The sequence below is a fragment of the Microcebus murinus genome, chromosome 24, assembly GCF_040939455.1.
Source record: "Microcebus murinus isolate Inina chromosome 24, M.murinus_Inina_mat1.0, whole genome shotgun sequence".
NCBI classification, from domain to species: Eukaryota; Metazoa; Chordata; class Mammalia; order Primates; family Cheirogaleidae; genus Microcebus; species Microcebus murinus.
This window is the reverse complement of record NC_134127.1, coordinates 3,795,966-3,816,853: the sequence shown is the minus strand read 5'-3', so window position 1 is coordinate 3,816,853 and position 20,888 is coordinate 3,795,966. Positions and strand designations below refer to the sequence as shown.

General features: G+C 45.4%; 1 protein-coding gene across 9 annotated transcripts in view; it reads left to right on the top strand.

Annotated features, from left to right (window-relative positions):
- TACC1 (transforming acidic coiled-coil containing protein 1) overlaps positions 1-20,888 on the top strand; it is an 83,404-nt gene that overhangs the window by 16,197 nt on the left and 46,319 nt on the right. For 2 of the 9 annotated variants that reach the window (XM_075997115.1, XM_075997116.1), the window contains exon 2: positions 14,612-14,727. The exons of 1 other annotated variant lie outside the window; for it this stretch is intronic. In XM_075997115.1, the coding sequence (XP_075853230.1) occupies positions 14,612-14,727 (116 nt within the window). Of the gene's footprint in view, positions 1-13,156; positions 13,665-14,611; positions 14,728-20,888 lie in introns of those variants that run through there. 6 more of the 9 variants (XM_012762996.3, XM_075997114.1, XM_012762998.3 and 3 more) reach the window with 6 other exon arrangements.

The following is a 20,888-nucleotide window of genomic DNA, read 5'->3' as shown; positions in this document are numbered from 1 at the left end:
ATTTTCTAAGACAATCGTCCTTAACCTGGTGCACTAGGCCCTAGTGCTTTTCTGATGTCATCAGCCTGCGCAGCTCACTCCTCCCTCTCATGGCTTGGCTTTAACTGCGCTTGCAGAGGCTCCTTCCCTCCTGGGGTCTCCAGGAGACCGTTCTCCCTGCAGCTCCATGAGGACAGGGACCCGGGTCTGTTTCGTTCAACACGGTCTTTCACAGAAGCTAGCCAAGCTTGGTCATTTGTGAAATTTGTAGAATGAATGAATGAATGTACGGATGTATTATTTTGCCTTAAACAATAAAGGTATTTAAAACACTTCTAAAACAGTGCATAACATTATTTGCATACAAAAGAATTATCTGTTTTATAAAATAATTCATGTTGCCTTTTTTTTTGAGACAGAGTCTCACTCTGTTGCCCAGGCTAGAGTGAGTGCCGTGGCATCAGCCTAGCTCACAGCAACCTTAAACTCCTGGGCTCAAGCAATCCTCTTGCCTCAGCCTCCCGAGTAGCTGGGACTACAGGCATGCACCACCATGCCCGGCTAATTTTTTCTATGTATTTTTAGTTGGCCAATTAATTTCTTTTTTGGTAGAGATGGGGTCTCGCTCCTGCTCCGGCTGGTTTTGAACTCCTGACCTTGAGCTATCCACCTGCCTCGGCTTCCCAGAGTGCTAGGATTACAGGCGTGAGCCACCGTGCCCGGCCCATGTTGCCTTTTAAAGTGTATTATATAGTATTTCTGAATTTATAAAACCCTGTTATTTCAAGGAAATCTCCCCAAAGAAGATAATATTTTTCACACTATATCTAAATACATTCTACCTGGAAGACTTGGCCTTTGTAGGAACCTAAATATTGGCTCCCTATACTGTGCAGCTTTTTTGCCCACACCAGTCATCTTTAAAGATGCAATTGTGGCTGGGTGCAGTGGTTCACACCTGTAATCCCAGCACTTTGGGAGGCTGAGGCAGGAGGATCGCTTCAGCCCAGAGTTTGAGGCTGCAGTGGGCTGTGATCGCACCACTGCACTCCAGCCTGAGTGATGTAGCAAGACCCTGTCTCTAAAAAACAAAGCGAAACACAACAAAATAAAAAGGCAACTGTCTGCCGGGTGCCTGTAATCCTAGCACTCTGGGAGGCTGAGGCGGGAGGATCGCTTAAGGTCAGGAGTTCAAAACCAGCCTGAGCAAGAGAGAGACCCCCATCTCTACTAGAAACAGAAAGAAATTAATTGGCCAACTAAAAACATATATAGACAAAATTAGCCGGGCGTGGTGGCGCATACCTGTAGTCTCAGCTACTTGGGAGGCTGAGGCAGGAGGATCTCTTGAGCCCAGGAGTTGGAGGTTGCTGTGAGCTAGGCTGACGCCACAGCACTCTAGCATGGGCAACAGAGTAAGACTCTGTCTCAAAAAAAAAGAAGCAGCAACTGTCTAATTCAAAATAAGATATCTTGGGGCTGGGACCCAAGTCTAAACATGAAATTCATTACACATAGCCTGAAGGTAACTTTATATAATATTTTAAATAATTTTGGTGCATGAAACAAAGTTTTGACTGCATTTTGACTGTGACCTGAGGTCAGGTATGGAATTTTCCACTGTGTTGTCATGTTGGTGCTCAAAAATTTTGGATTTTGGATCACTTCAGATTTTCAGATCAGGAATGCTCAACCTGTATAAAATGAATTTTTGAAGGGACCTTAATATGATCCTGTTCACAATCACGTGGACTGAAATTTAAGGCAGGTTCTTCCTGTACCTTCATCTAAGGGAGCTGAGAGGCTGAAATGCCCCAGAGGAGGCTGTAATGTTAGGAGCCAGGTGAGGCTGCTGTGACAAAAAGATCTCGTGACACAGTAGTGCAAAGAAGATAGACTTGTATTTCACTCACGTAGAACCGTGCTCAGGCAGCTGTTGCTCTAGGGCAGTGGGTTGTCTGCTCCACGGGTCAGCCTGGCTTGTCCTACTGTTCCACGCTGTCCCCAGTGTCCCTGTCCCCCATACCACGGAAGCTGGCTCAACTTCAGCCAGGAGATGTAGGACATCCAGTTTTCTTTTCAAAGACATTGCCCCCAGGCTGGGCACAGTGGCTTAAGCCTGTAATCCTGGCACTCTGGGAGGATGAGGCAGGAAGACTGCTTGAGCCCAGGAGTTGAAGGACCAGCCTGAGCAAGCGTGAGACCCTGTCTCTCTACTAAAAATAGAAAAAATTAGCCGGGCGACTGAAAATAGAAAACAAATTAGCCCTGTGTGGTGGCGAGCGCCTGTAGTCCCAGCTACTTGGGAGGCTGAGGCAGGAGGATGGCTTGAGCCCAGGAGTTGGAGGTTGCTGTGAGCTAGGCTGACGCCAGGTAACTCCAGCCCTGGGCAACAGAGCAACAGAGGAGACTCTTCTCCAAAAAACAAAACAAAACAAAAAGACATTGCCCCAAATTTGCACTTAGCCCTTGCAGTTATAGTCCACAGGTCAGAACTGAGTCTTGAGGCCACACCAGCTGCTAAGAAGGCCAGGAAATGTGTGCTCTAGCTGGGTGGCCCTCGAAAACTCAAGAGGTTTCTTTTCCAGACAAAATAGGGAAATAATGGATGCTGGGGTGGGGAGGGAGGGGAATTAGACTCTACTGCAGTAGAAATTCAAAGGGCAGTGGTGCCTAAGGCACACAACGCTGAAGAAACAGTGTAGTTTTTCTTTTTTATCTTAATTTAAATTGTGTGTGTGTGTGTTTACAAATGGCACAGAAGGAACACAGCCATGAGTTCTGTCGCACAGTCTGTGTGGGAGATTATATCTTTTGACAGTTTTATCAAGTTTCCAACAGTGAATTTTTTTGTTTCCTCTGAGCAGATAAAGGTCAGCGTGACCCCCTCCCTCCATAAATCGGTATTTTCACTTACCAGTCTGAAGCCAGTTAGACCACTCCTGAACCACAAGGATTCTTTTGCCCTCCGGGCAGAGTCAAATTTAACATGAAGTTACAGCTTAAAAGGGGCGAGGCCCCTTCCTACATCTCTGGTTTGGCTCTAGCACTGTATTCATATTGCGGCAATGTGTTACAGCTAGTGTTACAGCTCTTGTTCATTTGACCAGGGAAAGAACCGAGTGGCACGTGAAGAATCGGAGAACAGCCTTTATTCTTCTATAGCAGGATCAGCACACCTAGTGCTACAGCTCTCTTCCCATCTTCTTCCCTTCTGCCCCCTACTTCCTTGTTCTCCTTCTGCTTTTATACCCTTGGTAGGGCTCAAAAAGAGTCCAATCAACTACAAACTTTGACATCCAATCAACATCAAGCTTTAACATCCAATCAACAACAAGCTTTAATATCCAATCAAAAAACAGTGGGATTCAAAAATTACCCAATCAGGATCATGCAAGCAGCTTTGCCGTAATGTATCACACGGGGTGGCTTCAGCAGCCTGCCCCCTCCAACCTGCCGCACGCAGGGCTGGCCCAAGGAGTCACCCGACATTTTCCATAGGGCTCCCCAAATTCTTAAGCTTCCTGCTTCACAAAATCAGCCCTTGACAACCTGTTCCATGCCTCCTTTCCCCACTAAACCCCACCAATGTGCCTACTTTTCCCAGATGGGGAGAGGCTCCCTAATGGTCCGTTTGGCCAACATAGTTTGGCCAAAACTACTCGACAACGACAACGTAGTTTCTTGGAAGAAACCACCCTAAAGGGAAGTACACCAAAAGAGAGCGCACCCCAAGGAGAGGGATGCTGGAATTAGCCCTTTTACATCTCCCACAGAAAATACACCTTTTATGCTCCACCCAATTTTGTGCGCCTTTGAGGACTCTCATTTGTATCAGTAGGAGTCCCTGCGAAAATCTCTTGTTTGATGGTACCTTGACTCAACAGGCAAATGCCTCCCTGCACTGAGGGTTTCACGCTGTGGGCACCAGATAGCGCTCAGAAGAAACCCATAGGCTGCCCAATGCCCGGGCTCTCCCTGGGCATTCGGGGAAGAGCACACCTGCCTGCAGCCGTGAGCAGTGTCGCCTCCTTGTCTCCCTGTTGCACCATCTGTGTGTCATCAGAGCTTGCTGCTGCTTAGGTCAATTTCTGGGAGGTCTGAGTTTTCTGGATAAGGGCCCCTTTGGCCAGGACTTCCTTGTCGTTGAATAATCTTCTATTTGTGCCACTTTCAGATTTGAAAAATTAATCTTAATAAGCCTGAAACACAGTCCCAGAGTGGAGCTTGGCTGTATATGGGGAAGAGGAGGAAGAGGAGAGTTGGGTGGAGACGTGCACAAACACGTACTTCTGCCTGTAATTTCAGGGAGACCGGCGTCTTCCCAAAGCCTTGCTTGCTAAGCCCAGATCAACAGCATCTGCTCTAGAGGTTGAAAATGTAGCCAATTTAACCTGTTAAACAACAATAACAAAAGGGCAATGATACTTCCCTCATGAGAATATGGGCTTACGGGAGTGGGAATTAAATGAGATAATTCATGTAAAGTGCTTAGCACAGTGTCTGACACACCGTAAGCAGGTATAACTGTTCACTTTTCTGTTGGGGTTTGAACGATCTTACTGGTTTGCACGAGTTCTTTAGGTAGTAACACTACCAGCCTTTGTTTTTCCCCAGCCTGTTGTTTGCCTTTTAATTTGAAGGTTCACAGTTAGAAGCTTTACTTTTCTAATGTAGCCAAATCTGCATTCTTTATTTTGTGTGTGATTTCATTAATTACTTCCAGATTGGACCGTCATCCTTCCTACAGAGCTTTGACAGATTCTGTTGCTTCTAGATTGTTTTCTCCCCAACTGTTTGATTTTTATTATTTAGCCATCTAATCCATCTGGAATTTATCTTGGTATATGCTCTGAGGTAAGGGTTTTACTTGATCTTTTTCCCCCATTGCCAACTAATTATTCTCTAACCGTTTATTATTATAAATAATCTTTCTTTTCTCTATATATGGTGATATCTTCTTTATCATGCAATAAATTCCCATATCTCGTAGGATCTTTTTCTGGGCTTCTTATTCTGTTTTACAGAAACAGCAAGGATCTGCCTATTTTTGCATAAACTTGTCTTAATATCTTGTAGGACTAATCCCCTTCTTAACTCTTAGTTGTTATTGTTTGTTTGTTTTTTTCCTCATCTAAAATATGTTCACCAGTTTATTTTTCCAGATTAACTTTTGAAAAATATTGACGTTCTAAGAAAAATCCTCTGGGAATTTTGACTGAAATCAAATCAACCCCTTCAAGTTAATTGGGTAGTATTGCCATCTTTACAATATTGTTTTACCAACCTAGAACACTGTTATGTCTTTCTGTGTATTCAGCTAGTCTTTTAGCTTATATTTATCAGTCAGAAAATGAGTGATTTGTTAATATTTCAATTTAAACAAATTAGCACACATAAAAAGGATACATTTCCCCTCTCTGCTTTGTATACAACAGAAATAAAAGGACCTATTTTCCTTCAATTTTCACATGCCTGTAATTTTAGGACCAAAATATGATATTAATAGTTAAACTTGGCTGGGCGCGGTGGCTCACGCCTGTAATCCTAGCTCTCTGGGAGGCCGAGGCGGGCCGATTGCTCGAGGTCAGCAGTTCGAGGCCAGCCTGAGCAAGAGCGAGACCCCCATCTCTACTATAAATAGAAAGAAATTAATTGGCCAATTAATATATCTAGAAAAAGTTAGCCGGGCATGGTGGTGCATGCCTGTAGTCCCAGCTACTCGGGAGTCTGAGGCAGGAGGATCGCTTGAGCCCAGGAGATTGAGGTTGCTGTGAACTGGGCTGACACCACAGCACTCACTCTAGCATGGGAAACAAAGTGAGACTCTGTCTCAAAAAAAAAATAGTTAAACTTTTACTCCAAAGAGATAAAAGCTGGAATTTACAGGAGGCTGCATATCATGTCATGGAATTTGCTTCTTAGATTCCCATCTTTTTATCTGTTAGAAATGCAGGAAGATTACCGGTCATAAATACATGAGTTACTATAATGAGATCCCTCCGAATCACGGTAAGGGTCAAGGTGGAATGGGTGTCACAGTTATTTTGGGAAGCTCTTTGTGGTTTTGTTCTTCTGGGTGGACCTTTCTCCCCACACCCTCCTACCAGTGAATCTCTGCTGCCCTTCCCATCTGCAATCCCAATATGTTTCCTTCTAACATCCTAGAGACAGTGTCTCATAAATCAAAAATGGGGACATGTGGTCTCATGAAGACTCATAAATGTATTTATGAGAATAGTCAATAGAATTTTTGGTATCAAGATAGTCTCAGAAAATCTAGGCCATATGATAAATGTTCTTCTAATCTTTGGGAAATTTATTTCATTTTGGAGGTGAGGTGGAGGAGAAAGGACTAAAATGGCTGCAGAAGAAGGAATATTCTTCTATTTCACTTTCCTAAATTCCTTCAGCCTCTTTCACTCGAGCCTTAGATTCCACCCTCCCTCCAGCCCAGGTGAGTGAAGTAAAGCAGCTATCTCAAATTTGGAGCAATGTTCCTGATTAGAAACTTTAATTTATAAAAAAAGGTGGAGAAGGATTCAGATGGCTTTCTTGTCTGAGGCTGTCAGTGTAAAGCTCTTGGACTTGGACTCTTTTTTAACGCCTGATTTGCTCAGAAGGAATCTGAGTTCAACAGAAGGACACAAAATGTGCAAAATCATTTAAGAGTAATCTTCCAAGATGATATTCCTGTTTAACAGGCTCTGTACGTACAATAGTGTTGTTTAGCAGGAAAGACCAAGCATGCCTACTGAATAGAATATTTCTAAATTTAAAGGTAGTCCATGCTTTAAGTCGATTTCTTGTTTTCAACTTTGGGTTCATGGTAGTTGGTGGGACAAGTTAGGGATGATGTTATTTTCCTCATTAGAATAAACAGACTGACCTAACTGTTGGTATCTTCTGCACTCAACAACTGCTTCTTTAATACTCTTACACTTAGAGAACCAAAATTAACTTTTTTATAAAGTTGGTAAACATATAGTCATGGTGTTTCATAGGGATGAGAGAGAACCTCGTAGAACTGGCTTTTTAAGGACACTAGTTTAGTGTAAACATCATACAATTCATTTATTTTTTTCCCCAGCTTCTCTGAAAGCTGACACAGTACAACTCTTGCTATATGGCAGTTCTACTGTAGGTCTCATCTGTTACCTAGGTAGAATGGCATACTTTCTGGAGAAATCAAACTTCTCTTTGTGATACAGAATGAAACAGATCAGAGGGTGGATGTGACGAGAGTTGTTCCCAGAGCAAAGCCTGGGCGAGGGTCTTGAGCAGGCCCCAGGAGGGGGCTTTGCCAAGCCTTTAATGCATGTACTCTGGTTCCCTGTTAATCTTCCTGGAGTTTTGAAAGAGTATTAACTGTAACTTTTCTTTAAAAAAAAAAATCAGAAATGAGCTTTTCTTTACGATATCATTTTCAGCATAAGGCATAGTACAAATTCCCTGACTTTAGAGTGTTTAGGTCACTAAAGTGGAGGGAAGATCATAATTCTATAGGTGATTATAGCCTACAGGTAAAGGATAACTAGGATAACATGTGATCTTGTAAGGTTAAGACTGTGATGTCTTAACTGACTTAGGATACTACAGGGTGTCCCAAAGTCTCCATATGAAGGAAAAATTTTGTAAAGTTTTATAATGAATATTATGTAAATAAAGGTACATTTAGCTACACAATTTCCCTATGTATAGAGACCTTCTATATTTAAATATTTAAGGGGGAAAAAAGCTAAGGGTTGAAGGTTTTTAAACTCAATCAGGGAATTCCCCACTGTGTCTTAGAAAACTCATCCAGTGCCCTGGATGGCTCAGGAAGCAGGGTTGGGGAGCAGGAGATGTTCTGCTGAAGTTCCACTGAGATGCCTAAACCTAGTTGCCATGTGCTGTTTCAGTTACATAAATTAGATGTATATTTTGCTCATCAGATTCTTAGGTTAGAAAATACAGGTACATAGGGTTTCCTGCTGGCCTGGCCTTTCTGTTTTCCCAGCGGTTACTTATCTATCTGATTCCCTAGGGCCTTGCTGGCCCGACAGCCCTCCTTCCCTCCCCCACTCTCATACACAAATGCCTGCTCTTTTCACCGGCTGCCAGAAACTCAGTTTCCGTTGTAGAAACAGAAGCGGTTTTCTCTTCCTTCCATTGTAATGGTGTTCGCATCCTGCTGTCAACAGAAAAAAGCCGAACTCTGTAAAATAATTTTAAAGAGATTTATTCTGAGCCAAATTTGAGGACCATGACCCAGAGCCACTGCCAAGAGGCCTTGAGCAAGTGGGCTCGCTGTGGCTGGGTTACAGTTCAGTTTTACACATTTTCAGAGATACAGGGGCAAAGTCACAAATCAATACATGAGAGGCATACATTGGTTTGGCCCAAAAAAGTGGGACATCTCCAAGTGGGGGGGGGGCTTACAGGTTATAGGTGGGTTTAAAGATTCTTTGGCTGGCAATTGGCTGAGAGTTAGACTTTATCTAGAAGACCAGAAAGGATATGCTTATTTTAAGATAAGGGTGTGAGCACTCTGGGAGGTCCAGACCGGAGGATGTTTTAAATTTATAATAGGCGCCTGCTAGGATGCTTTAGCCTGCTAGGATGCTTTAAGGTATTTTAAAGTGTATGATAGGCATCTGCTACCATGCTTGAGTTAAGACTGGGGCTTCTTATCTTTTAGGTGATGTTAATGCCATACCAGAATCAGGTTGGTGCTTAGTGGGAATTTACCATTTGTCAGCCTGCCCCAGCTGGCCTCCTTAGGAAGGAGTTTTTAGCAAAAGAAAAAGATCCGAGTTCAGTCCTCACTGCGTGACCTGCTTACAGTTCAGATGCCTGTGGAACAAGTGGCATGAGACAGACACTAATTGACGACTCCCTTTGCCCATCCTGGGCGGTCTGAGGCACACAGATAACTTTTGTTTGCCCTGCAGTCACACAAGGTTTAAACAATTTAAATTTCTAAGAACATTTATAATACTGGAAGATTTCTTATCCAGGATTTCCATTTTGCATGGAAGGTTGCTGTATGGCAACGCTGGGCAGTAGGGACCGGGCAGGACTGTCCCTTAGCCATGGCAGGGTCCTCCGGGTAACACCCAGGGCTTTTCACTCCCTTCCGTTACCTAGGTGGGCATTTGTGTTTGCTCCCCTACCTGGGAACAGGGGCTGACTCCTTCACAAGTGCACAGGACCCTCACAGCGTGGCCCCAGCCTGCCTCTGCCCCTCTCTTCCTGTCACACACCACACGGTAGCTGTGCTACTCAGTAGAGAGTGGTCTGCCTTGTTAAAGAAAGATTTTTCATGACGCTTGTTAAATAAGGAAGATTTCATTTAAGAAGAGACTACCAAAATGGGGTTTTGCAGTGGAGAGAGAGCTGGCTGAACTCTAATCACTAAGACAGATGGGGATTTATAGCCAAGGATCCAGGTGGGAGTCCCTGGATGGAAAACCACTGAGGGAGGCATCAGGGGAAGGGACTTGATGGGATTCCTGCTGAAGGCAGGCCAGGGTGGGTGATAACAAGGGTGGGGGACCCTCCCTGAACTGACGCAGCAGGATCCTTGATAAAACTGGAATTCACAAGGGCAGACAGCGAAGCCCAAGGTCAAGGCTTAGAGGACTTGGTGGAGCCTGACTAGGGTCAGGCGAAGCAAAGAGTCTTTGTCAGCCCGTTGCAGTTTGCTTACTCATATAGTTTATTGCGTTTGTATCAGAGAGACTCATTTTGCAGGCCTCTCCGGAGCACTGATTAGCTGTAAGGTGTGTGCCTGGTCTGGCCACCGTTTGTGGAGTGTTTCAAGGTACAGTTGACTCTTGAACAACACGGGTTTGAACTGTGCTGGTCCATTTATATGATTTTTTTTCAAGAAAAATTACAGCAGTGTTGCCTGCCTCTCCCCCCTCCCCTTCCACCCCCTACCCGGCTTCTGTCTCTGCCACCCCTGAGGCGAGACCAACCCTTCCTCTTCCTCCTTGTCAGCCTACTCAGCGGGAAGACTGTGAGGGTGAAGACCTTTATGATGCACTTCCACTTAATGAATAGTAAAAAGATTTTTCTTCCTGATGATTTTCTTTTCTCTAGCTTATTTTATTGTAAGAATACAGTATATAATATGCATAGCATACAAAATACAGGTCAATTGACTGTTTATGTTATTGGTGAGGCTTCTGGTCCATAGGAGGATATTAGTTAAGTTTTGGGGGACTCAGGGGGTGCAGTTTTTTACTGCGCCAGGGTCAGTGCCCCTCACCCCTACATTGTTCATGGGTCAACTGTAGTAACACATTTTTTATTTTTATGGTGTATTGATCCAAAGCTTCTGAGAAGGGCAAGAGGCAGAGGAATGAAGAGAACAGATGGGCCTTTTCTGTGCTTAAGGTCATTTCCAAGACAAATACGTTTCATTTGGTTACTTGGTTATATATTTGCAGATATTCTGTTTGGTGAGGCTGAGGTCATAGGAGCAAAATTGTGGTTTACCTTGGTTAGGATATCTATTTTCAAACAATGCCCATTCTTTTCCAGAATCACAAGAATATTGACAACCTCTTCACTGCACTTCTGGAAAACAAAATCAGTTCAAGCTATGGAGTAGTTACCTACTTTGTTGCTGCTCACACTAAGTTCAAGAACTTGCAGAGGAGTGACTTTCAGAAACCTGGGCATTTGCTTTCCTAGTTTCAAGAAGTTGCCATGTAGGTCAGGCTTTATCTTCCTGGGGCTATCACTAGTCCTGGATTCTGTGCTTTGCTGGTCTAGAAACTTGTATTTTTCCAGGAGGAGTCAGGCTTTAGGAATTTATGTCACCCTAGCCAAACTCACAAGGACGATTTATAAACTAGAATATTCACTTTTTTATTTTTTTGCACACTTACTGAGTGTGTGGCCTTGTCCTAATCTCTGGGGAAAGTCCCTGCCCTTTAGAAGGCTATGGGACAGATTTGAAATAAGTATGTTATATATAGTGTGCTAAGTGTAGAGTGACCTTACATCCTGGTCTTCCTGAGACAGCCCTGGTTTATGCCTGTTGTCTGAGTGTAACTGTTAAGAATGCTTCCTTTCACTTCCAAAACTGTCTAAGGCCACAGTAACAGTCTCTATGAATGTTCTGGGTACAGACATGAAAGAAAGGAGGGACCATCAGCCTGCTTCTCCAGAGTAGACACTGAGCTAGGCAATGAGGGGCACGTGGACAGCCGAGGACTGGGAGCATGGGCAGGGTGGGGTAGACGTTCCTTGAGGAATGTGCTGAATTCTGCAGGCAAAGGGAGATTGTTCCTGAAGCAGCAATTGGTTGGTTCAAGCTAGGCATTGTTTCCCAAATTTCCCAGGACAACAGGTCAACACAAAGACTTCCATATCCTGCTGGCAGTTCGCATTAGTGTTTCTTTGTTTTTTTAAGAAGCTCTCCTAGATGATTCTTGGGCATATTAAAGGCTCACAACCAATTCCCTACTGATTTCCAGCTAGGAATTCAAAAGGGCAGGAATAAGGGGGAGCAGGAACAGCAAGATTAGAGCACAAGTCACAGATCAGCCAGGCAGGGGTGACCCCAGGTGAGAAAGCGCTCAGAGACAGAAGCAGGTGGGAGTCATTTGCAGTGTATCTATGAAAAAGGGGGAGTGTGGGAACTAAGTCAGTCACAACGGGGATGCAGAGGAATGAAAAGATTAGAGAACTATTCAGGAGGAAGAATGAACAGGACCTAGTGGATGCCAGTTACTGATTTACTGCAGTAATATTTCCTGGCAACAGAACACTTGTGTCAAATCAGGAGCCCAGGGGACCGTATAACCTGAAGGTTTACTTGGTGAGCGTAAACCTAAAAATACAAACAGTTGGATGGTGTTGTGGTATATTTCATGTGGCCCTCCTGCCTCCTTCGCCTTTTTGTAATCCCTAGAACACTCATAACAATTGTGTCACGGGAAGAAGTGGGAATGCATTCTAAAGCATCCCAATCCTTTCTTTTTTCTAGAGGGATTCTTGCCCTTTCCTTATGGTAAGACTACCAGCCAAGCCTTATCCTGTGTTATTTTTACTTCTGTTTTCATTATCGAATGCGTGAGATAGTCATGATTCATCTGCAATGTACGTGCCAACTCCTTTCAGAGGAGAGGGTCGGTTTGGTCATCTGCAATGTATGTGCAGACTCCTTTCAGAGGAGAGGGCCAGTGTCTCGCAAGTTTCAGCACGCAGATTTTGAGCTGCCCTCTCTGTGGGAACCTGCAGCGCCTCACAGATTTCACCCCAAAGCTGGGGAATCCCAATAGCACAAGAAACGCCTCATCCAGGCCAGGAGATGGTTGAGCCTGGCATTTGAGGCAGCGGATTCTCTTGGAAGAGGGTGGTGAATGGGTGGTTTTGAGAGAAGCAATCCCTCAATGAAATCCCTTAATGAAAAACGAAGAAAGTCTGCTATTTCCCTTTGCCTTCAAACGGTAAAGATGTCACCAGGCCTCTTCTTGGCTTACTACAGAAGTAGCAAGCAAAGTCAGAAATCGAAGACTTAGAAGTTAGGAAAAGAAAGCCTCAAAAAGGAGAATGGGAAGCCCATCAGGCCGTAATGTCACAGGGCCATTTAATGTCACAGGGCCATTTTGGCGCCCTTTGGCCCAAGACCAGGCCGCTCACTTGGAGTCCCCGAGTGCGGTTTGGGGTGGGCATCTTAAATTTAAGGCATCTTAAATTCCAGTTTCCCCACCCCCACCCTGCACTGCTGCTGAGGGATTTCTAAATCCTGGGAGTGACAGGGATGAAGATGAACAGGCTGGGTCTTCCACGCTGAAAACACCAGTCCGCAACGGCCTCAAAGTTGTTGTTTTTTCGACGAGGGGCTTAACTTCTGTGCAGTCCACTATCATCAATGCCATTCATTCCCAGTGGCAAGACGAAAACGTAAAAAAATGACAGAGCAGGAGGAAAAGCGCCGCACACGCCCTCAGAAACGGATCTTCCCCGGCCCTGACGCCCGCGGAGCGGCGCGCGCGCGCGCGCGGGGGGCGCCGGGTCCTCCGCCCGGCGCGAGGCCCTTCCCGCGGCCGGGGCGCGACCAGCGCGGCGCCGCGGCGGGGGCGGCCGGGCGCGCGCGCGCGGCTTCAAAGGCGCCGCCCCCCCGCGCGCGCGGGTAGTACGGTCCGAGGGGGCGGCTCCCGGGGCGCGGCCCCGCGCCGCTGACGCGCCCCCGCCGGCTGGGAGGCGCGCGCCAGGCCCGGGAGCGCGAGCCGCCGAGCCGAGCCGCCGGAGCCGCGGGCCGGGGCCCTGAGGAGGCCCCGGGGAGGCGTCTTCGCGGCGGAGGAGCCGGGCGCGGGCCGCCGCGTCGCGCCGTGGGCGAGGAGGACGAGGACGCAGCGGCGCTCCGCCGGCGGGAGGAAGCGCTCCGCCCGCGCCCCCGACGGCGCGCGTTTACCACATCCGCGCCGCGGCCGGAGACGCTCGCTGGCGCCTGTCACCGTTCCCTCCATTTTGAAAGGGAAAAAGGCTCCCCGCGTCCCCTGCCCCCGGGAGCCGGAGCCGCTCATGGCGTTCAGCCCCTGGCAGATCCTGTCCCCCGTGCAGTGGGCGAAATGGACGTGGTCCGCGGTGCGCGGCGGGGGCGCCGGGGACGACGAGGCCGCTGGGCCCGAGGGCGACCCCGAGGAGGAGGACTCGCAGGCGGAGACCAAATCCCTGAGTTTCAGGCAAGTACGCAGCATCCCCGCGAGGGTCCGGCCGCCGCCGTCACCATCCACCCATCCGCGGCTCGCTGTGTGCGTGTGTGTGTCGCCGCCCGCGCGTCCGTGTCCGTGGCAATGGCTGCGTGCCCGCCGTGGCCGGGTCCCCGCCGTGCATTCGGAAGTTCGGGGCGTTCGGTCGTCCGCGTCTTTTCCGCACCCCCCAGTTTCGCTTGGGGCGCTTTCCAAAGGCGACCCGGCATCCGCAGTCTCTCCGCATCCCCGTCCACCTCGGTCACTTTCTGTGAGCTTCGACCCGCCGGCCCGTGCGCGCCCCGGTACACGCACACCGCCGGGGAGGGTCGCGTCACTGACCGCACCCGGTGGGGCTTCGGGCCCTCCCGGGGCCCCACTGTGTCCCCAAAACGCAGCCGCGGTCAAGAAAGTCGCGTGATGACAGGCCCCTGGCAGCTGGTGAGGAATGGTGGTCTCTGCCAGAGCTGTCACCCTTGTGATTGCGGAAGGCAGGTGACCGCATTCCTGGTCTCTGGCCCAGTGAGTTCCACGCAGGTAGAGGCCTGCCGAGCAAAAAGGAATGGCTAGAATGGGCTTTAGTTTTGGGGTGGGTCCAGCGTTAATTTTTTAAAAGCCTCTGGGAAGGGGCTCTTGTGGTGAAAAAGGCGGTCTGTTGGGAAAGTGCATTTTTTCCGGTATCGGAGAGAAGGATGACCTCAAAAATAAATGGTGCTGGAGGAAAGCTCCACAGAATGGAGGAGAGTTCAGAGATAGGATGCCAGACTGGGAACCTACGGAGGGCCCTGCTAAAAACCCGCCTTCTGCCGACCGGTCTGTGCTGAGGATCAATTGGTTGTAAAGTTAGACAACCATGCTGGACTTTGTGGATATAGATAGGTTTTAAAGGGTGTCAGAGATACCGTTGAAAGTGGTAATTCCTCATTTTTCCCCTTTGGCAGCTCGGATTCTGAAGGTAATTTTGAGACCCCTGAAGCTGAAACCCCAATCAGATCGCCTCTCAAGGAATCCTGTGACTCGTCACTAGGATTGGCAGGACCCGGGACCAAAACCCAAGGTAAAGAAAAACTTTAATTTTCTGCTTCTTTTATTTTAAGGTTGTGAAAAATGTAAATAAAGGAAGAGGGGGAGGGAAGTGTTAGTTTAGAACCATTTAAAAGGGTTCGGATTGTCTCCTTACTCAGAAAGAGCTGTTTTAAAGCTCCTGGCTTATTTGAAAGATGTTTTTATTTTTTTTAAAGGGAGTGTGGTGATCAGAGGCTTTCTTCCCTGAGTAGAATTTGACATTTGCAGTGTGAGATTATCATTACCAGACGTTCCTCAGCCCCTAGAAAATAAAGATGTGTATAATAATGCACTGTGGTAGGGTTCTGTTTACATTTGGCTTCACAAATTCCTCAGGCTAAGTTGCTTTCTACCAGGGTGTGGCTAGAGACAAAAATTATAGGTAAGAGTTGACCTTTTTTTGATGGGGCGGAACCTTAAGAAGCTGCTTCAAATTGCTTATCTGGCACCTCCACGCAGGGCTGGTGGGAGCCCTTCAGTCTGCCTAAGAAAACCTGGTCACAGATCCTCTCCCAGCCCCTGAGGGCCCAGCCTTGAGCCTGCCCTTCATCTACAGGAGCTTTGGCTGTCCCACTTAATTAGCAGAAACCTTTTTTGTCACGTAGCCAGTTCTGAGTAAAATTTCACCTGTTCCAATAGAATTCATTTGTTTATTCAGTACATAAATAGAGTGCTCTGTGATTCAGCAGTGAAATCCTTCTGTCACTGAGCTAACAGGGAAGGAGATGAATGAACCTTTTTAAGGGTTAAAAAATATTTATGTCAACTTGAGTTAAGAATTACGGAGAAAAATAAAGCAGGAAAAGAGGGAATAGGGAACATGGAGTGGGGATAGGGAATGCTGAAGGGAGTTAGGGAAGGATTAGTGACACAGTGACTCAAGCAAAGACCTGAAGGGGGATTGAGGGAGCAGTCCATGTAGATTCTTGGGGAAAGAACCTTCCAGCAGAGGGAATGGCATCTGCAAAGGTCTGAGGCAGGACCAGCCTGCCACCGGTGAGGCCCTCTGGTGGGAGGGCTCATGGCATGTTTGAGGACCAGCCAGTGTGGCCAGAGTGGAGTGACTAGGCAGGGAGCAAGACGAGGCCCAATATTGTAATGATGATTTATGATTTGCTTTCTGAGTGAGGTGGAAAGCCATTGGTGGGTGTATTACTTTCCTAGGTAAGCCGTAACTAAGGACCGCAAGCTGAATTTATTCTCTTACAATTCTGGAGAACTCAATTCAGACCTCGAAGTCTGAAATCAAGGTGTCGGGAGGGCCATGCTCCCTCCGAAGGCCTAAGGAAGAACTCTTCCTTGCCTCTTGTAGCTTCTGGTGATTGTCTGCGATCCTTGGTGCTCTTTGGCTCGTGGTAGCAGAACTACATTCCTTTGCTCTGTCACACGGTGGTCTTCTCCCTGTGTGCCCCTGTGTCTTTACGTGGTCTTCCTATAAGGAGGCCAATCATTAAAGTTAGGGCCCACCCTAATGTGGTCTGACCTCATCTTACCTTGATTATATCTCCAAAGATAATGTTTCCAAATAAGGTCACATTCACAGGTACCAGGAGTTAGGGCTGTAACGTGTCTTTTAAAAAAGAGACACAGTTTAACCCACAACAGAGGGCTTTGAGCAGAGGCTTTGACTTCCTTTTGAAAAGGCTCACTGGCTGCTGTATGGAGAGGGGACTCTAGGATAGATGTCCTTTTTATGTGGCTTCTCTATTCCTGTGTCTGACACTGTCACCCTACAGTGGTGGATAGAGCCAGCTCCCAGTTATCTAGTTACCTAATTTGTTAACTGACTGTGACTTTCTCCTTTCCCAAGTTACTGTATTTTATTGCTTAGTAATTTCTTCACAGGTTGCCTAGGGCAGTCAAGTCACTCTGGTTATGAACTGCGTAATGGAGCTGGAATTATTGATAAAATGACATCAGCTTTTGTGATTTGTTTTTGCTTTAAATTGAGAGCTCTATGCTGTGCTTATCCTGCTGAGAATTCAGCAGTCGCCTCAACCCGCCCTGGGGTGCGTTTTGTCGTTGTTCTAGACAAGGATAACATGGGACCAGACAAGTTTATATAGTGGAGAACTTGTGTGTGGCACATAGCTGTGTAGACTCCCAGTGACGGAGACACCACTTGTTCATCATAGCTTCCCTTTTCTTCTCTAAAGATTGGCAGATCAGAGGGGAGATTTTAAAGCTGAAAAGAACTATTTGGTGGCTTTCCCATCAAATTTAAATAAAGCTCCTAAGACACATGTTAAATAGCTGTTTGAAAGCCTCTTTGAATTGCCGTCAGCTTGGGTGGCCCTTTCTTATCATTTTGTCAGTTGCTGGACGGATTCATATTGCCAGATTCTTTGCCAACTGAATAGAGGCCTTGGATGGCCTAGGCCCCGAAAACCACAGAGACCTGATTGTTTCGTACTTCCTGTGCCAGTGACTCTCACACTCTTTTTCATTCTCTCTAAAAGGAAAACTTTTAAATGTTTTCCTTTTAGAGAGTTGTAGATGAGGAAAGCTCTGTGGTGTAGTTCATGATTGCAGACTGTAATTGGGGGGTGGAGGGATGGTGTACAGTCTAGGAAACAACCCTGCCTATTTCAAAGTCTTTCAATTTAGGATCTTTAAACAACAGGATGATTGCTCATCCGCCTGTAGTATCCTGCCTTCCTGGGCTCCTTCCACACATCGGGAGCCAGTCCAGAGTCTTGTTGATGCCCTTGTCATGTATTCAACCAAAGTACAGGTCTGACCAGGGAAGATTTCAGTGGGCAAAAATTCTTTAGGATTCATTTCATGTTGAAGTTTAATCTTGAGGGACTGGATGGTTCCCTTTCTCCCCAAATTATTGATTGTTTTTTCCCTGAGAAAGTTAGTCTTTCATAGTTCTGTGGTTCCAGGACATGGTTGGACAGCAGTTATAGATGATATAAGACTAAATCATTCATGAGTCGTGAGCCAGTCAGGAGTTGGAGTTAACATGTATAAAGATTCTGGCTTTGGCCGAGTGCGGTGGCTCATGCCTGTAATCCTAGCACTCTGGGAGGCCGAGGGGAGCGGATTGCTGGAGGTCAGGAGTTCGAAACCAGCCTGAGCAAGAGCAAGACCCCATCTCTACTATAAAAATAGAAAGAAATTAATTGGCCAACTAATATATATAGAAAAAATTAGCTGGGCATGGTGGTGCGTGCCTGTAGTCCCAGCTACTCGGGAGACTGAGGCAGGAGGATTGCTTGAGCCCAGGAGTTTGAGGTTGCTGTGAGCTAGGCTGACGCCACGGCACTCACTCTAGCCTGAGCAACAAAGTGAGACTGTCTCTAAAATAAAATAAAATAAATTAAATTAAATAAAAAAATAAAAAAATAGATTCTGGCTTCTTGGTATATAATGGACCTCAAATATGTGGGCTCTATCCCATATACCATGCCCATGACTCCATGCTGACTTCCATATAATTCTTTGAACTCAGGGAAACATCTAAATCTATTTTGAAATAACTTTTCTTTTTATTGGAACTATTTTAGAAACTTACAGTATCTAAACTCTATAATGCCTCTTCCTAAGCTTTGTGTGCCAGGAATTAAATAGTGGATAAGATTGTAATTTGGTTTTTTTGTTTGTTTGTTTTAAAGCCACAGATAGAGGCTGGTAAAATTTTACCAGACTACTTGGTAAAATAAAAGTCTAGCCAAAGAGATTTCTTGAAAATACCAGATCGATGGCTGTAAATTTGGGCTGGAAGTTCCATATTTACTATCTGTCTGCCTTCTCCCACAAAAGATGTTTAAAGTTGCTATTGTTATATTGTTCTTTCTCTTTGCTGGGAAATAAAATATATTGGTGGAGAAACATCCTTTTTTTTTTGGTGCTTATAGGAGATTCAGGGTTTTGTTCACTGTTTTAGGCACAAAAACTGCAGTGGATGTTATCTGCCATTTGAGTTTCTCCTCCCCCTCAAGCACATACACATTTATTTACAGATTGTTATCTTGGCTTGAGAAAGAGAATCTTAATTAATATAGAAGCTCTCCCATTACCTGAGGAACAACTAGTTAAACCTATCCAGTTTGATGTGTTAATGTATGCCTAGGTATTTAAAAACATACTATAGTTCTCCAGAAAGAAGGAAAGGGATAAATGAGTCCAATCCACAGGTATTTACTGCTGTAGGCCTTATGGGGAATGCAGAGTTGTTTGTTGACCCAGTTTTGGTCCTCTAGCAAACTGTGGCTCAAAGGCCAAATCTGGCCTGCCACCTGTTATTGTATGGGTTTTATATTTTTAAATGGTTGAAAACAAATTTGTGATATATGAAAATTATATGAAATGCAAATTTCAGAGCCTATAAATAAAGTTCATGGGAAGACAGCCATGCTCATTTGTTTAGGTGTTGATTATGGCTGCGTTCACACTGCAGAGCAGGGTTGAGTACTTGGAACAGAGACCAAATGTCTGGCAACAGCCTAAAATATTTACTGTCTGGTCCTTTACAGGAAAAGTTTGCCAGCCTATATCTGTACTTATGACAAGTTTCAGTAAAACTATAAAGTTTAAGTAATTTTGGATGATGACTTTAAGAATAAAGAAAAAAGGTAGCAAGGCCGTAACTAATGAACAAATGAACTGTGGACACTGGGTGCCATGTGTGTGTGGTCGGGAGGCGAAGGGCGACACTGACGTGGGCTGGCTATGTGCTTTGCAGAATGGAGATGATGTTAATTAGTCTGTCAGTGTACCTGATTTTCAGTTAACTAAAGGATCTAAGAAGTAATAAAAATTACTTAAGGAAATAAAGGAAGAATGGGGAAAATGTTCGAATCATTTAATATAAGTACAAATAAACAGACTTGTAACTTTTGCCCGTTAATGTAACTTTGGGTGTTTGAGAGTTTATTTGTGCAGATCTCTTAAGAAGTTAATATGGTATATTTATTGGAATGTTTTAGACCATACATATATATATGTATATGTAAAAGACCTAGACTGGGGGTCTTGTTGAAATCTGAGCTTTTGATTTTTAATTCTAAGGTTTTGGGTTATGTATTTAAGAAAATACTATGTGCACATTTTTCATTAGAAGCATATTGAAGTGTTCCATTTAAATCTACAAGTATGTTTTCCTAGGAACTTAGTTTCATATCCTCTCCCTGCCCTTAACTAGAAATTGCTGTATTAGAGTTTTCTAGAAATAATGGGACCAATAAGGACCCTTAATGCTGCCTAGTCCAACAGTCCAACCCATGTGGCTCCTTCAACAGCATCCTGGGCTAATGCTTTTTAATTTCTTATTTTTTGTTGTGATTGGCTCTTTCACAGTTTAATTTTTATATGATTCAGTTTTAAGATATTTAAGACTTGAAAACCTTAGGAGCATGATATTGTTCCATTCTTTCCATGTGTCTAGATCTCAAGTTGGAGATTCCAACTACTTAATACAGGCGTCCTCAAACTATGGCCTGCGGGTCACATGCGGGTGTTTTTGCCCGTTTGTTTTTTTACTTCAAAATAAGATATGTGCAGTGTGCATAGGAATTTGTTCATAGTTTTTTTTAAACTATAGTCCAGCTTTCCAGTGGTCTGAGGGACAGTGAACTGTGGCCCCCTGTTTAAAAAGTTTGACAACCCCTGATTTAATAAATGGGATCAGAACCATGTTTTTTTTGTTGTTGTTTTATTTATTACAAGAAATAAGCCGAGTGGGAAGCACCTCTACTCTTTTTTTTGGAGACAGAGTCTTGCTCTGTTGCCCGGGCTAGAGTGCCCTGGCATTAATCAGCCTAGCTCACAGCAACCTCAAACTCCTGGGCTCTAGCAATCGTTTTCCCTCAGCCTCCCGAGTAGCTTGGACTACAGGCATGTATCACCATGCCCAGCTAATTTTTTTCTATATATTTTTAGTTGTCTGGCCAGTTTCTTTCTATTTTTAGTAGAGATGGGGGTCTTGCTCTTGCTTAGGCTGGTCTCGAACTCCTGACCTTGAGCAATCCTCTGGCCTCTGCCTCCCAGAGTGCTAGGATTATAGGCGTGAGCCACTGTGCCCGGCCACACCTCTACTTCTATATAGTACTTCACCCAAGAGAATGTCTTCTGGGGGGAAAAATATAGTTTTTCCAGCAGAGACTCGAGAGAGTACATAACCACAGAAGAGCAATAGTGTTTGAATAA